This window comes from Taurulus bubalis (assembly GCF_910589615.1).
Source record: "Taurulus bubalis genome assembly, chromosome: 2".
Taxonomy (NCBI): domain Eukaryota; kingdom Metazoa; phylum Chordata; class Actinopteri; order Perciformes; family Cottidae; genus Taurulus; species Taurulus bubalis.
This window is the reverse complement of record NC_136590.1, coordinates 21,683,010-21,700,986: the sequence shown is the minus strand read 5'-3', so window position 1 is coordinate 21,700,986 and position 17,977 is coordinate 21,683,010. Positions and strand designations below refer to the sequence as shown.

Below are 17,977 nucleotides of genomic sequence, written 5' to 3'. Positions count from 1 at the left end.
GAGTAGCTGCTACTTTATTTACTTCATCCACCGTAGAGGAATGTTCAGTGCACTACAAACTACAATGAGACAAAAAATAACTACAAAGTGAGACAAAAGAACTACAAAGAGACATAAAATAACTACAAAGAGACATGAAATAACTACAATCAGAGACAAAATAACTACAAAGAGAGACAAAATAACTACAAAGAGACACAAAATAACTACAAAGAGACAAAATAACTACAAAGAGACACATAATAACTACACCCCCCTGCCGTAGAGGAATGTTCAGTGCACTCTCTTATTTCAATTATTTCCCGCTTCTTTTCTCGCTTTCCAAGGAGCACCAGAGACAGCGACGCAGACGACGAGGACGACGAGCGCCGGGTGAGCCGAGGCTGCACCTTGCAGTACCAGCGGGCCCTGGTCAAGGTGCTCACCCAATTCCACACCACCTCCACAGAGGGCACCGACCAGGTCATTACCATGCTGGGGCCCGACTGGCAGGTGGATGTCACGGACCTGGTCCAGGACTCGCTGAAGGTCGCCGACCCCAGGATAGCGGAGCTCGTGGACAGGACGGTGCTGGTGGGTCTGGAGCTGGGATCCACTGTGCTGAAGGTAAACGACCCCCCCTCCCCCCTTTTTACACCTCATTTCTGCAAACTCACTCAGAATCGGGCTTAAAGATGTGGAGGGAAGATTTAAAAGTTCAAGCTCATTACTCTTTTACAGCAGCTGTCGTGGGATAAAGAGGCGGCTTTCTCTCAGAGACTGTCGATGTATCACTTTAAGGTTCATTACAACTTTCAATAGTTTTGATCATCACTCCGATTGCTTATGATTAGGGTTGGGTACCAAGAACCAGTGCCAGTATGGCACCGGTTCCAACACGTCCGGTACCTACCGGACCGAAAAGCAACGCAGATTTCGGTGCTTCCTTCCGGTGCCTGAGCCGATTTAAATACTTTTTTTTTTACACTGCTCTGTAAAGTTGAATGGTATATAGATACTAAAAAGGTAGCGCGGTGCCCGCACGCTAAAAACGATTATTAAAATAGCGCCGATCAGAGCACACTCGCTGCTCTGCTCTCTGTCTGCCTGCATGCAGAGCGGGGCTCGAGGGGGCGGGGCTTCCAGCGCTCACACACACAGTGCGCGCACACAGAGATCGCTGCAGACACGAGCACGAGCTTTTGAACGTCCGTCCTCGGCTTGATGGAACAAATCTCTCCAGTTGATATTAATGATGACGTGTAGTCCAGTAAAGCAGCAGTTTTAGGATCCAACAGTGTCTGAGTTCTGTTGCACAAGGTCCCATCAGGCCACCTGATTGGACTGGTGTCTGTTCTTTTTTTAAATATATATATTTTATAGTTTGAAGTAAAAATGTTTGAAGCTGTAGTTTGAAGTGTGTTTTGTATGTACTTATTTATTTATATCTATAGTATACTTTAAACAGTTAATAATATTGTTCAATTTGAAGAAAAAAAATTGCCTTGGCAATAAAAAAGTATCGGTTCAGGCACCGTTTAGGTACCGGTATCGTTTTAAAAGTATCGGTTTAGCACCGGTATCAGAAAAAACCCAAACGATACCCATCCCTACTTATGATGACATTGTATTCACCCGATTTTGGGAACAAAGTGATTTGCTCGATTGACTTCTTTTTGACACATTTCTTTTAGATCTTAGAAATTAATTTGAGGGAGTACAATGTTGTTATTATCATTGGGAATGGTGGCCTGAACCAGAGGTCCCGGTACTGCGGTTTGGGTTCAGTCCTAGACGCCATCCTATCTGGGCGAGGACTTTTAACTTTTAAGTACATTAATATTATTGCATTTTTTACGACAGCTTTTCGAGCCTTTATGGCTTCATGGCCCAGGAAGCTCACACAGCAATTATATGCGTTGAAGGTCTGACTTCAACAAAATATTTTTTTTGTTACTCAAACAATTTGGTTGACTATTTGATTGAGTTTATTTAGTCTGAGTAATCACACAAAACACCACATTAAATCTTGTGTTTACCAGAGATGTGTTCAAAACCTTCTTGGAATTAAGTAATTCAGCATCAGAAACCAGCTAATCAGCTAAAGAAAGTATGGGCCATCTCTACTGCGTCGTAAAATAAATCTGTGCATTTCCATTAGCGTTGGGACTCGAGTCATTGAGTGAGATTCGGGGGAAAGACGAAACAAGAGACAGTAGTTGGAGGAATAAATGAGTCAAAGAAAAGATATATGTAAAGAGTAGATACCGAAAAAACAGAGCTTTTATTCATGGAGAATGGACGGATATCCGTTCTTCCCACAGGCAGTTGCAAACTAGTACATTTCATACGTTCCCAGACCTTGGCAATTATTAAATTCGGCAATGTGAAGCGCCACTCTGAGACGAAAGCACAACTCTTTTGAGCAAACATACCCACTCAAACCTGAACCGAGGGCAAAGCAAATAAATTATCTAAGCAGCTACTTTAATTTTCATGGCACTGACTCATAAAGCAAGTTTGACATTATGGAGTTCTGGATTTTCGCTTGAGGAAATTGTATTTAATTTTAAGTGAATACCTCCGGTTTATACTCTGAAAACAACACAGAAATTGTAAGTATATTCTGCGTTTGAGAGCCACTTCTCTCAAGTGGAAGAGACCCCTTTATGTGTGTTAAGTGCATATAAATGCGTCGGGCCGATGCAGGTTCAGAGGTCTTTACAAAAAAAAGGAAGCGCCGCAAGTTATGACTCCAAGGCAGTGATTTACCGACGCTCCACCGGTCATTTATGGGGATGGAGAGAAGTAACGGTTGGCGAGAGTTTTGATCGCCGTGAAAGATCACAGTTTCAGCCTGTCATAGAAATAATGGCCGCCTGATGGATGCGTCCAACGGCGGCGAAGTAGGGAGAAAAGATATGTTGCCGATCCATCATTTTAAATGTGCAATGGATCATCCGTAATCTGTTGAAGGGTATGAATAATTATACATCAATTTAACACCACACGTCTGCCACGCTGACTCAAAGCAAATTGCAAATAAATAAATCCCTCTAAAATCTTAAAAGAGTACGAATTGATCCAGAACAACGTGCAAGAGTGGATGTTTGAGCTAAATGCTAATGTCGGCATGCTACCATGCTGATGCCATGTTCACCATCTTAGTTCAGGGTGTTGGTGCAACATTTCAAAGCAATCCATCTGATTGTTGTTAACGTATTCGTATTTCAGTCTGGACCTCAGTGGGGGAGCAACCACCATCACCACAGAGCCACGCTGCTAACATTGCACTCAAGGCATATTTACCTGCAGTCGTGCAACAAACATCAAACTCACGGTTCTGATTGTATCGGAATAAAAGGAGCAAATGCGACTTGTTGCCCTAATCATGTTTATTTCATGCTGATTATAAATGATGGATCACTACAGTCTGCTACACCACTATTTACAGGTTCATTCCCAATATATGCACAAGTCAAAGTTCCCCGCACAGCATCACTTCATTATGTCTTAAGTCAAGTTATTGTTAGGGCGCAAACAAATCTGTCAGTATCATACATATCATGAGACACGAGTTACGATTCAACATGTTTCAATATATTGCAATAATGTGAGTCAGGCGATATATAGCAATATATTGACTATTCCACCATATACATAAAATCAGAAGAACAGTGGGTTCAACATGTGCATTTATTAAACTCCCTGCAACATCCAACATTATAGCATTACGTTACAACATCGGCACACATCTTTGCAAATTAAATAAGGTTTTTACTTAGTAAAGCGTTGCATGTAAACTATTAATAAAACACCCAGACAGTGTACAGTTTCACAAAGCACAATATCGCCATATTCAGTATTTCGCTGGTCACTGAGGCCAAAACTGAAACTCAAGCTGCGTCCTGCACCTGCAGCTCCGCCGGCGTAGGTGTGAAAGAACAAATGAACTTAAAAAAAGCCTCATCTTTGAAACACCGTGAAGGAAACAGCAATGAGATCTCTACAAGATTAATGATTGATGGCTTAAAAAATACAAGCGTGTTAAAGTAAAATATCTCCAGTTTGCAGAGTCTATTTTACAAAAGAACAGAGATATTATTATGCCAATCTTTCTGAAAGTGAACTGTAAAGATCTCAACAATAGTCCCCCTACTGAGATTTTCAGTCTTTCAGAGGGTTTGAATTAGTCTTTGGAGTCTGATTCAAATGATCCACCAGCTCATGAATATTACCACAGAAAAGGGGGCAGCTTTTGTTCACTTTGTGCAATATTGTAGTCATTTGATTTCTCTCTCTCTCTCTTTCTCTCTCTCTCTCTCTCTCTCTCTCTCTCTTTCTCTCTCTTCGGAATGACGGTTGAGGATTACTGTGTGAATTAAGTGCCCGTGTTAGATTTGACAGGCCTGTTTAATTGAAGACACAAAAGTGAAAATATCTGTGGTCTAATAGGTAGAACTCTAAAGATATAAAATCTTCTGTGAAAGGCTGTGTTTATGTCCTGTGATTACGTGGCATGAGTGATGACTTTCTAATAATTCTGCAAACCTGGAGGGAATTGAGGGTTTAATCCAGAGGATTACTGAACAATAGCTGGCTGCTTCTCAAAGTGAAGAGCCAGACTCGGACAGAATTCACTTGTTCGTTCACCGATTAGAGACTATTTCATTAATATCTGCAAATACTAACCACTCGTCCAGAGAAACACAGCAGAATGGAAATAGATTGGAGTCCAATCGACAGAATTGTTCATCTCAGTGGAAAATTATAGTCCAATATTTACAATATGATGTCAAACTGTAGAGTGTGTATCTCAGCCATGGATGATAACTGAACGGGTCGACCGGTCCCAGGGCCCCCCGGATCTTCACCAATGAAATGTCCCTCAAAGGGAAACATACCAGCAGGTATGACCACATACAAAATGACCACAAAGAATCATAAAACGCTTAGAAAAAGACCACTAAGTGACTCACAACGACACACAAAGATAAGAGACACATAATATCTACAAAGAGACACATAATAACTACAAAGACATAAGACACATGAGACACATAAAGAGACACTTTTCTGCTTCAAGGCCTCAACCATCATCTCCGTCCCCAAAAAACCTAGAATCACAAGACTGAATGACTATAGGCTATTCTGTGGTTATGAAGTCCTTTGAATGCCTAGTCCTGTCCCACCTCAAAGCCCTCACTGACCCACTCCTGGACCCCCTGCAGTTCGCCTACAGGGCCAACAGGTCTGTAGATGATGCTGTCAACATGGCACTCCACTACATCCTCCAGCATCTGGACTCCCCAGGAACCTACGCCAGGATCCTGTTTGTGGACTTCAGCTCTGCTTTCAACACTATCATCCCGTCCCTGCTGCAGGACAGGCACTGCCAGCTGCACGTGCCCGACTCCACCTGCAAGTGGATCACAGACTTCCTGTCTGACAGGAAGCAGCGTGTGAGGCTGGGGAAACACGTCTCAGGCTCTCGGACCACCAGCACCGGTTCCCCCCAAGGCTGCGTTCTTTCCCCGCTGCTCTTCTCACTGTACACTAACAGCTGCACCTCCAGTCACCAGTCCGTCAAGCTCCTGAAGTTTGCGGATGACACCACCCTCATTGGACTCATCTCTGGTGGGGATGAGTCCGCCTACAGGTGGGAGACTGACCACCTGGAGACCTGGTGCAGCCAAAACAACCTGGAGCTCAACGCCTGGAAGACAGTGGAGATGGTTGTGGACTTCAGAAAGAATGCAGCTCCACCCGCCCCTCTCATCCTGTGTGACTCCCCCGTCGACCCTGTGGAGTCCTTCCGCTTCCTGGGCTCCATCCTAACCCAGGACCTTAAGTGGGAGCTGAACATCAGCTCCATCACAAAGAAGGCTCAGCAGAGGATGTTCTTCCTGAGGCAGCTGAAGAAATTCAACCTGCCAAAGACAATGGTTGGTGCACTTCTACACTGCCATCATTAAGTCCATCCTCTGCTCCTCCATCACCGTCTGGCATGCTGCAGCCACTGCCAAGGACAAGGGCAGGCTGAAGCGCATCATCCACTCTGCTGAGAGGGTGATTGGCTGTAATCTGCTGTCCCTCCAGGACTTGTTCGCTTCAAGGACTCTGAAGCGGGCAAGAACGATTGTAGCCGACCCCTCTCACCCTGGTCATAACTTGTTTGAGTCCCTCCCCTCTGGCAGGAGGCTGAGGTTCATCAGAACCAAGACCTCCCCCTCCACACCTCATTTTAATACACTTGCCACTTTACTTTAGACTTGTCACTTTCACATAATTACTTCCCTGCACTTAATTTTAATTTTATTTTGTTTCTGATAGTCCGTACTCAGTAGACCCAATTGTAAACATTCATGCTCCCTTTTATTGCACTCTTTTTTATGTTTATCGTTAAATGTTTATTGTTAAATGTTAAATGTCATGCACCGCCAGGACAAAAATGAACTACAAAGAGACACCAAATAACTACAAATAATAATAATAATAATAATGAATTTCATTTTTAAACGCACTTTTCTTTCAGAAGAAACTGAGTCAATATATAGTGAAACAAAATAAAAACAGTTAAAGCATGGTTAAAGCAACCCCTAATCATTTTTTTTTTAAAGACAAATACAGTAAATAGCTGACAATGAACTAACACAAGGTAAAAAATGCCTTCCTGAATACAAAGGTTTTTAGTCCAGTTTTAAAAGAGTTCAGTGTCTGAGTTGCCCTTAAGTGATCAGGGAGACTGCTCCAGAGGCGTGGCGCTGCTGAGCAAAAGGCCCGGTCGCCCATGGTGCGGAGCTTGGTGTTGGGGACCCGGAGGAGCGAGCGGTTTGTAGATCTGAGGGTGCAGGTGGAGGTTTGGGGAGTAATGAGTTCTTGTATGCATTTATGGGTGGGTAGTAGGACTTTGTAGTCAATCCGGAATGAGACAGGGAGCCAGTGTAGTGAGTGCAGAATAGGTGTTATGTGATCATATTTACGGGAGGCACATAATAACTACAAAGAGACATTAAATAACTACAAAGAGACACATAATAACTACAATGAGACTTAAAACAACAACGCACAGAAATAACTCCTAACAGAAAAACCAAAACAACTACAGTGACCATAAAAAGACACAAATGACCACAAAGCATCGTAAAACAACTACAAAGAAACACAAAAAAAGATCAATAAGAGACTCACAATGACTATGAAAATAACAAAAAAACACACACAAAATCATTACAAAGAGACAAAAACAACAACGCACAAAAATAACTACTAACAGAAAAAACTAAAGAACTACAAAGTGACCAGAAAAAGACACAAATGAACTACAAAGAGATTTAAAACAACTACAAAGTGACCCAATACCACAGAGAGATGCACAATAACCACAAAGTTGTATTTATTTCTGCTGTTCTTCTCCTCCAAGTAATGTGTCGTACCCGTAGGCGGCAGAAACGTACAACGTCAAAGTTTTATCCTAGTGAATTGATTGCTGATTTATTTTATTGGTGAAATAGTGTCACATAACTAGAGGTGTGTGAAGTGTATAAGAACAACAAGTTTCTCCCACAACTTTATGAAAATTATATTCCGTGCTTAAACAAATATGATCACATCATTTTGAAAATAGAAAGACTTCTATACTCATGAGAACATAATACATGCATTTAAATGTCCAAGCACGCTCCCACATCACTGCTTCGATCCCAACAAGTCACATAAGCAAGAGCAATGTCGTTTGACCTCAAGGCTTTGATCTGCCAAATAAAGTTATATATATCCCTCAAGAAATTAAAAGTTTTATTGGAGCGACTGTGAGGGACGATCTTGCTGCTGCGAGCCTCGCTAGATGAGGGAACGCTCGCCTTTACCTATTAACATGGGAAGCTGTGTAATTGCCTGCAAGTTTACAGGACGGTGAAAGTTGAAAGCAGGGGTCATGTTTCCCTTTTTTTTCGCTGCGTTCAGAGAGGTGTTACGTCCGTATTTCATCAGTTCGTCCTCTTGGAAGAGAAGCACTTTTGTGTTTTTGTGAAAATGAGAATAAAGAGGCACGAAACATGATGTGCTCATCAATGTTAATTACACTGATGGAAGGTTTAGGGAAACATTGAAATGTATTTGATATAGAGAGCTTACAATAGATCTGTCAATTACTGTAAGTTCACAAAAATAAATGCATCATGTTTTTTTTTTTGCTCGAGCAATATTTAATTATATATTGTTGGATGTTTTCTTCATTGATTTTGTGCACTCTCTGATCCTGCCGGTTACATATCTCATATGTGTGCCGAATATTAAATCCATTAGCGAAAAGGTTAGACGAAAACAACCGGGGGCAAAGCCGTCAAGGTGAACTGTTTTTATGTGTTTGACTGTGAATGCAATTTAATATAGCATATTAATGCAAGACACCACAGGCAAAAAACACAGTTTTTCCTCATGGACTTATCATATTTGAGATTTTGTGCTATTTATTTCCATCACACGTCTTCTTTCGGACAAGTGGAAATATTTATTTTTCTACTTTGCCTGTTTGCGTCTGTAGATTTCTCTTAAAGTTACCATAATAGATAATGCCTCATTTACACATTTAAACATAACATTTTAGAGAACTTGTAATACAAGAAATACTCCTCTTAATGCCAGTAATCAACTGGGGAAGTTATATGTTAATATCTAGCCGTTAATTTCTTTTACCCTATTCACAGAGTCTTCAAAATGTGTGTAATTAAACAAAACATATCTTTAAAGGCCATTTTTAAAAAATAAATTATTTTTTTCTCAGACTCTGATCCAGAAATCTCCACTTCAGCAGCTCTCACATCCACCAAATATCCTATTTACCTCCCCTTAAATGAATAATTTAGTATTATGCTGTACTGCTCGATATTGACTGTTGGTCTTCATCTATACTTCGAAAATGAAGAACAACTTCTATTTTTATTGAATGCACCAGGAACATGTTTGACATTACGAGGTGGAACAAAACATGCTCGTAGTGTGTTATTTTTTGTACACACCAAGAGAATTTCAAATGAAGCTGTGTTTATATTCCTCAAAAATAAAGATAAAACTACACTATGCGCTTCAACACTTTGTCTGTCCCAAGCGGCAGCAAAAAAAGAAGAAAAAAACTGTTTGAATTTCAAAAAATGTGAAATGCTTTCAATAAGCAGCTGGGTTCATGCTGTTTGATAATATTTTCTACTAATCTCCCAATTAGGATGATGTTCTCTCATTACTGCTGAACTTTGTGATATAGATTTACTTACATCTATTTTAATAACATTACATAATGCAGTATCCAACTTCAACTTTCAACTACTCAAAAGTTTTTATTTTTATAATTTACAATAATAAAAGCATAAATGAAGATTTTAATTGCCTTTTGCTGATGCCTGCATTGGCACATAATGGAGAAAAAGTGGCCAAAAAACATTCAAACTGGTCTGATAAATGTTAAGTGGACGTGTGAGGATGCCTGTTTTTCTCAGGTGTGTTTCCACCACAGGACACCCATGAAATCGAGAGCTTCGTGAATAAATCCCTACTTGACATTCTGTGGCCCCGCACGGCGAAAGTGTGACTCATCGAATGGAAGGTTTGAGAGGAAAAGCGTAGAGTGTGTTCGGGAGAAGAGGATGTAGTGTGAGGAAAGTGCTCAAGGATGAGATCAGTGTTTAGTGGAGAAACTCTGCTGGTCAGTGGAATCACCATTGATCTCCGGGTGGCCTTAAAGGGACCGTACACCTCAAAATCCATTTTTTTCTGGATTGGTTGCCTAGTTTTTAGTTGAGCAGTTTTTTTGTAGGAACTATAGTTAGTTCTGACATGAAACTGCTCATGACAAGGTCTGTGAATTATCTTTAGTAACCGGGTCATATATGACCCTCTTGATACACAAATTTACATCTTCTCAACATTGTCCGAACATCGTATAGGCTAGCTCTGTTTTTAGTTTGCTTTCTCTCCGCTCTTGAAGCACGTTGCAATGACGACATTGGACATTGGATTAGTGCAGATAGTGTCGACCTCTCGAATCCTCCGTGAATATCGATTTAATGTGGATGCAGTCAAGTCAGACGGAAGCAGAGCGTAACGAGGGGAAAATTCTGTCTGCTATCAGGTGAAAATAGCACGACAGGTAAGAGGGGGGAAAAAAGAAGAAAAAAAGTGTTTTTACATTTTTTTGAGGGTGTGCTGTCCCTTTAAGTGTCAATAATTTAGATAGCAAATTTTATACAGCGTCTTTGTTGGCGAATCTCGGGACCTCTTCATTCTTCGAGAGCCCTCCTCATGACTGCCACCTCTACACAACGCTTTGTGAATCTTTCACAAGAGCTCTAAAATATTTGCACAAACATTTACTTTGGGGTGAGCTGTCCCTTTAAGTGTCAGTGAATTAGTGCCACCGACACGCCACCGCGCACGGTTATACTGATGGAGGAGCTTCCGGTGAGGAGCGGGTAAAAGCAGAACTACTTTCCTGCTTCGCTTCGCTTCACCTCCCGTGCCTGCAGCGCCGGTGACGAACCCAACCGGGAGCTCGGCCGGAAGGAGCGACACGACTCCAGCTGACTTCCGCGAGCCGGCGGACATGGAGCACATTCATCATTCATTACTTTTGGTGTAGCAGTGAATCAATATTCACCCCGCATTGTTGCATTTTGGTCGGAATATCTCTGTTTACTCTCAGACGGGAGCTGCTGGCTTTTCATATGTTAATCATCTCCCGCCATCAGAGGAGGGGGAAGTGTTTTTATGAGCAAAAAGGAATAGATTTAGTAAAGGAATATTCTTTTCTTCTTCCACCAGCTTTGTACTCCGTCCCAATTAGGATTTTTAAATAAACCCTGATACAAAATTCAAATATTTTAAATTGGCTTGAGGAATGAAACGGCTTCTTTTTCTTTCTTAAAAGTCACATTGACACGGTGTGTGTGTAAAATGTCTACAAAATAAAATAAGTGTTTTATAATAATAATGAGTTTTTAAGAAATTAAAGGCAACACAATTAGCGGCTTTCTTGGGAGGGAAGCCAGTGAGGGATCATGTTAATGGTGTAAGTGTGTTCATTTGGTAATATAACTAAAGTAGGCAAATTATCAATACAGTAAATTAAATTAGGGAGAGATTCTAGAGGTAAAAACATTGATTTTCATGCACTGATCAACTTTGAGATTTTGGTCAATTTTGCTTCCATAACATTCTTCTTTAAGACGAGTGGAAATATTTATTGAACTATACTTGTACTAATATTTCAGGATAGTAGTCTTAATGTCAACTGGTTTCATGATGATATATATTAGTTATTTGTTTACCCTATTCACCTGTAGAGTCTTCAAAGGGTGTGTTATTTAACAAAACATATTTTTGTTCAGTTATTATTCATAACCGGAATTATTTTCTTACTATTTTAGGAACATTTTATAACAAAAAAAATGGAGAAAATTGAAACAAAAACATGAAACAAGACATTTTGAACCTGACTTAATTATTATTAAGGAAATGTAACAAAATTAGCCTACATTTGATGAGATAATGCAACATTTGCATATTTAAAGACAAAACTCAGACATACAAAAAAAGTCTTAAAAATCTTAAAGTGGGTAAGTTTAATGGTGATATCTATTAGTCACTTTGTTTTATTCACCATAGTTTCTCCCCTTAAAAAACTTTTAAATTGACACCTGAAAGTGTTTGTGCAAAGTAAATATCCACAGCAGGTTATTGCCATTTTGAATCAACCAACAAACCGTTGCAAGATTGCATACATATATATATTTATCATGTCATGAGCAGCATGACTAAATATATATTGGCAAAATCAGTAACTGTGGTCAAATAAAATGAGGCAATCTGAGAGAAAACTAAAATAAACTAAATTGCAGCACTTCATGAGCGATATATACACCCTGGAATACATCACAAACATCACAAATTGATAACAGTCTAGGGAGGAACTCTTTCCTCCTGGGTCTTCATTTTTTAAATGTGACAAACGCTGGTTTTGAAGCTTCATTTCTTTCTGCGAGAGCCAGCAGTTCTTCTCCCCCAAGTGCTGCTTTAAAACCAGAAGACCGCATCAGTGCCAGTAGAATAAATAACTATTTAGAGAGTTATTTTAAGACACAGTACTCGGGATACAGATGGACCTCTCTGTGCGCTGGACTGAAGCATCTGCGACTCGTATTTATTGCCAAATATTAATAGCTTTAAAGTGGCACGATTTTCATTTCAATAAATTTCTTTTAAGTCCCTTTCTATCGCCAAAGGAGGGAACACAATGGTGGTTGAGCATGTTCCCAGTTGATTACTAAGTCTCCATTATACATACACACACACACACACACACACACACACACACACACACACACGCACACACACACACACACACACACACACACACACAAAATGAAACTATGCTCACCAATTCTGAAAACTGGAATCTCTTCTATCATAAAAACATAATACTGCTAAACTTTGAGGACAATGCTATTGATTTCACTCAAATATAAATTCAAAATCAACCAGAACGGCTCGGTAGAAAGAGACTAGTGCAGCGTTTTAACCACACGTGAATATTTTCATATATATTATAAGTGTGAATACACGCTCGATGAACTTTAAGGTCAGTTTCAACGAAGTTTGATGCCCGAACTAATTAGCACGTTAAGCTCGACAGACCCCCTAGGGGTCTGCACCTCTTTCCTCCCCGTGTTCCAGTAGTCGTATGAACCCAAAATTAGTTCAAATACTTCACATATACTGTACATATTTTGATCATAACTATGAACATCCAGCATGATATGAGCAAGATTCCCCAAAGATGCATCCTCTAGCGGTCCCCAGGTTTTTCAAACTTATGGTTCAGGGCCTTAACAACAACCCACATACTAATGGAAAGATTAGGACCTAAAGAATCGGAATCTGCAACAAAAATCACAATAAAACAAAGCATTGGCATGTGAGGAAAGAGTTTCAGTCAAAAAAACGTGTTGTTTGTTTCAAAAATGGAAAAATTACTTATTTTATGGCAAAACATGGTCCTATTCAGGCATGCTGGGTACTGACATGTTCAGCAGCTTCCGCATGTGCTGTGTATGACACGGTTTTAGAAATGTGGGCGGAGAAGAAAGGCTTCAGGACTCATAAACGTCCACCGAATAAAAAAATAGAAACTCCGGCCGTTTTGTGACTTTACAGGTACTAATAGGGCATTTATAAGGATTTGTATTGCTTTGTCAGACTCCCACAAGCCCGTCGGGTTACGGGGATGTGTCTGTTAGTGAAATAGTGAAGTATTGCGGGTAGATCGCAGGTAGATCGCATGCCATTACGAAAAAAATTAGACTTTTTTTTTCTTTCTTTTTTTCACTCTTTCAAAAACTTTATTGACAAAACGCAGCTCTCGGTGGGCAAATGAACAGACTCATTCGAAAGAGCTGCGCCCCGCCTGGAATCCAGACGAGAGCAGGCGGGGGCGGAAGGGGGCGGAGTCAAAATAGCTACCAGCAGCTATTGTCCGGACTATGCAATTGTTGTGACAGGGTCGTGGTTAGCTCAGCTGCAGAGGGGGAGGGGAGAAGCGACTCAGGGAACAGGTGCCGGGATGAGGTGTGATCAGCCTCAGCTGGGTGCAATTGTTTGTGTGTGTGTGTGTGTGTGTGGGGGGGGCGGGGGGGTCTCCCATATAAGCAGTGGCTGAGGAGGAGTGGAGAGACAGATAGCAGAGGCGATGCAGCCGGAACCGCTGACAGTCGAGGAAACGACAACCCAGACATACCTGCACCTTACCTGTCGGAAATAAGGTTCATTAGATGCAAACTACCGTGTGTTGCCCTCTTTGTGCTGCCCGATACTCGCGGGTTAACAGGGATCGTTACAGTGGCACCCAACGTGGGGCAGAGCACATGAAACACAGAGAGCAGCAACCGGAGGGGCCGACCCAGACGATCGTGGCGCTGGGGCAGATGATGGCGAGGATCGCGACCATGCAGCAGGAGCAGGCGGAGACGAACAGGCAGTTCCTGGGGGCTCTCCAGGACACGGCCGAGAGACAGGCCATCACCCTGGAGCAGATCGCCGCCTGGGCAGCAGCAGCTGCGCTGGCGCCGGACCCCTCTCCGCTGGCAGGGGTGAACCTGCACAGAATGACTGCAGCGGATAACGCCTGCGGGCAAGTGGGCCCAGCTCCTGCTTCTTCTGGCCGGAGAGGCACAGACAGCGGCGCTGGGGCTTCCCCCGGCAACCAGATAGGTTTACGCGGACGTGCGTAAAGTGGTGATAGATCGACTCGGCCTGTCTCCGGAGGACCACCGGCGGAGGTTCCGTGAGGCAAGGCTGGGGGCTGTGGACTGGCCATTCGCCTTTGCTCAGCGGCTGAAGGACGCCGCCATCAGATGGCTACAACCCGGGGCTGCGAGAGGGGCGCAAGAAGTGGTGAGGAAGGTGGTCCTCGAGCAGTTCACGGGCGATCTGCATACCCGAACATCAGCGTGGGTCCGCTGCCACCGCCCTACAGCACTGGAGACCGTCATAATCTTGGCAGAGCACCACCTGGCTGTTCATTCCCCCAGGTCGGGGGACGGCGGCCGCGTGCCGGCTTCGGTCTGGCCGACACCCACCCCGCGGAGGAGGCTACCGCCACAGGCCCTGGCGCGGGTCACTCCGGCTACGGGGCCAGCACCCCTCCCTCGGGTCCCCGAACCACTGATCACGGCCAGCACCGGCACCCTTCCTAACCTACAGAGGCGTCCTCAAACGTCAGGGCAGGTATGTTGGAGATGTGGGCAGCCCGGACACTTCCGGAGAGAGTGGCCGCTGATGAAGGTGAATCGGGTTGCTTGCCCTCCCCCGGTCCGGGAGCGACGTACCGCGTTCCGGTAAGAATCCAGGGGGGTACACATCAGGCAATGGTGGATTCGGGCTCTACGCAGTCTATGATCCACTAGAGCCTGGTTCGACCCGGGGCATTGGTGGAGGCATTGTGGGTGAGGATTAGGTGTGTGCATGGGGACGTTCACAAGTGTCCCATAGTGTCAGTTGAGATTAGACACGGGGGGGGAAGCATAGTATAAATGTTGCGGTTAGCTCCCGCCTTTTGCACCCTCTAATCTTGGGAACCGATTGGCCAGGGTTTAATAAATTAATGGGGCAGGCTGCGGGGGTGCGGTTGCGACAGACAGGGTCATGCGATATGTGCGCTGTGCTCAGCGGAGACGCTTTGTCCGACACTGCAGACGGGGAGGAGAAGGAGGAACCGGCTCCCGAGTTCCACTCCATGGAAGATTTTCCACTCGAGCAGTCTCGTGATGATACTCTCAAGTTGATATACTCGCAAGTTGATGGTCAGCTGTTGTGTCCTGACACAGCGCAGTCATATCCACACTTTTCATTGATTAGGGACAGGCTGTACAGGGTGAGTCGTGACACTCAGACCGGGCAGGAAAACATCCAGTTGCTGGTGCCGAAAAGCTGCTGGGAAATGATTTTCCAGGCGGCTCACTATAACCCGATGGCTGGTCACATGGGATATGAAAAGACACTAGACCGGATAATGACCCGATTTTATTGGCCGGGCATCCGGGGGGATGTGCGCCGTTGGTGCGCGTCCTGCTGGAATGTCAATTGGTAAACCACCCGGCCATTCCGAGGGCGCCTTTGCGTCCTCTGCCATTAATGGAGGTGCCGTTCGAGCGAATAGCCATGGACCTCATTGGTCCATTTCACCGGAGCGTACGTGGATATCGCTTTGTATTAATCCTGGTGGATTACGCAACACGATATCCGGAGGCAGTGCCGTTGCGCAACATTTCTGCAAAGAGTGTCGCGCAGGCGCTGTTTCAGGTCATCTCCCGAGTCGGAATCCCGAAAGAGATTCTGACTGACTAGGGCACCTCGTTCATGTCACGTACACTGAGAGAACTTTACAGGTTGCTGGGCATTAAATCTATTCAGACCAGTGTTTACCACCCACAGACCGACGGTCTGGTGAAGCGTCTGAATAAGACTTTAAAGTCCATGATCCGTACATTTATTAATGATGATGATGAACGTAATTGGGATGAATGGCTTGATTCTCTGTTGTTTGCAGTGCGGGAGGTTCCCCAGGCCTCCACGGAATTTTCTCTCTTTGAACTGCTGTTCGGCAGGACTCCACGGGGGGTGCTCGACCTGATTAAGGAAAACTGGGAGGAAGGTCCGAGCACCAGTAAGAATGAAATTCAATACGTCCTGGACCTGCGAGCAAAACTCCACACACTGGGTCCCATGTCACATGAAAATTTGCTCTAGGCCCAGGAGCGTCAAAAACGGCTGTACGACAGGAGCCAGGCTAAGACAATTCACACCGGGAGAAAAGGTACTTGTATTGCTTTCTACTTCCAGCTCTAAACTCCTCACCAAGTGGCAAGGACCCTTTGTGGTCACACGTGAGTGGGGGATGTCGACTATGAGGTGGTGCATTCTGACAGGGGCGGAGCTACACAGATCTACCACCTCAACCTCCTAAAAGCATGGAGAGAGGCGGAGTCTGTTTCTCTGGTGCCTGCGGTTTCTGAGAGAGAGGAGCTGGGGCCTGAGGTCCCAAAATCCACCAATCCGGCCTCGCTCCTTTGTGAAGACCATCTCTCTGGGACCCAGAGAACAGACATTGCCCAGTTGCAAGATCAGTTTTCTGACGTGTTCTCTCTCCTGCCAGGACGCACAAACCTCATCACGCACCAGATTGAGACTCCTAGCAGAAAATCAATCGTAAACAAGCGTTTTTCTCACTCGTAGGATTTATGTTGAGACGAGTTTTTAGAGAGAAATATAATCAGTGAACACTGATTTATTTTTGCTGAAGACACATCTTTCTGTCTCAATTCTGGTCACTTCACTTCAAAGTCCTCGAAGAGAAAAGCTCCTGTGGTCCTGCAAGAGTGGTCCATCATGCAGTCGAGTTGTCCTCATGAAACTTTAAAAGTTTATTTATGCATCCTTTTACTATCATGCCTTAGGGCTTAGCATGTACACATGTATGTGTGCGCGAGTGGTGCCCAGTGAACCATAACTCTCCTTGTAAACTGACTGCAGAATTTTGTTGCTGCAAGAAAGTTTCGTTCTCCTATTTTTAAACGTTTTCCAGCATGGAGGGTTCCTCTCCTCTCGCTTTGTAACCGTTCCAAACAAGACTTTGAACGACAGCGATGCGCTGATAAAGGATGGATCGCGGCCGGTCGCTGATGGCACCGCAGACTTTACATCACAACCACTTCCTGCCAGGTGGTGGAACACCATTGTTTCACCACCTGTCGCTATATTGCCTTGCTCTTCTACTCCTGAGCGTTTCAAATGTCATCTGACGCAGGTGACTATTCTGTTTTACTGCTCCTCCTCGAACCTCAGTTCTGCGTTTGACACCATAGACCAGACCTGGGAATCTTACGGCCCGCGGGCTCTCCCTGTCTGGCCCGCTTTAGGTCAATCAAAAATTAAAAATAAATAAATAAAATGCACGCCATAAATGCAATACAAACGGCTCTGCTTTTACTTTGAAGGCGATTCAGTGTTTCCCCCAGGTTTACAGCTACAGGGGGGGCAACGACACAAACACAAAGCAAAGAAGCTTTTTCTGTAAATAACTTCATTTTGTGACTCCATCTGTGCTTTTATAAATAACAGAATAAAGAAAATTGCAATCACTTTCAAGTAAATCTGATTGCTCCATCAGACAATTAAAAAAAAAATGTAATCACGTAGAACAATGAAAATAAAGTTATATCTGTGCAAAAAATAACTAATATGTAGTTACTACTAAATAGCTCATTGTGGAAAACAATAAGCTATTATTTTTTTTGCCAAACAAAACAGAATGAGTGCAGATATGTGAGCCATCAGGTTGTGTCAGTATTATTGGCTGCAGTGAGCCTCTACACATGTTTTATAAACGGGGTTGTATTTTTGATACAATTCATGCTCAACATTGAGCTGAGATCTGTTTTGAGAGATGCAG

The 17,977-nt window shown here is 43.4% G+C and overlaps 1 protein-coding gene across 1 annotated transcript in view; it reads left to right on the top strand.

Moving 5' to 3' along the window:
* tmem132e (transmembrane protein 132E) overlaps positions 1-17,977 on the top strand; it is a gene marked incomplete at both ends in the record, with an annotated part of 132,574 nt that overhangs the window by 102,472 nt on the left and 12,125 nt on the right. The window contains one exon of the mRNA XM_079237078.1: positions 327-606. Coding sequence (XP_079093204.1) covers positions 327-606 — 280 coding nt within the window. The remainder of the gene's footprint in view (positions 1-326; positions 607-17,977) is intronic.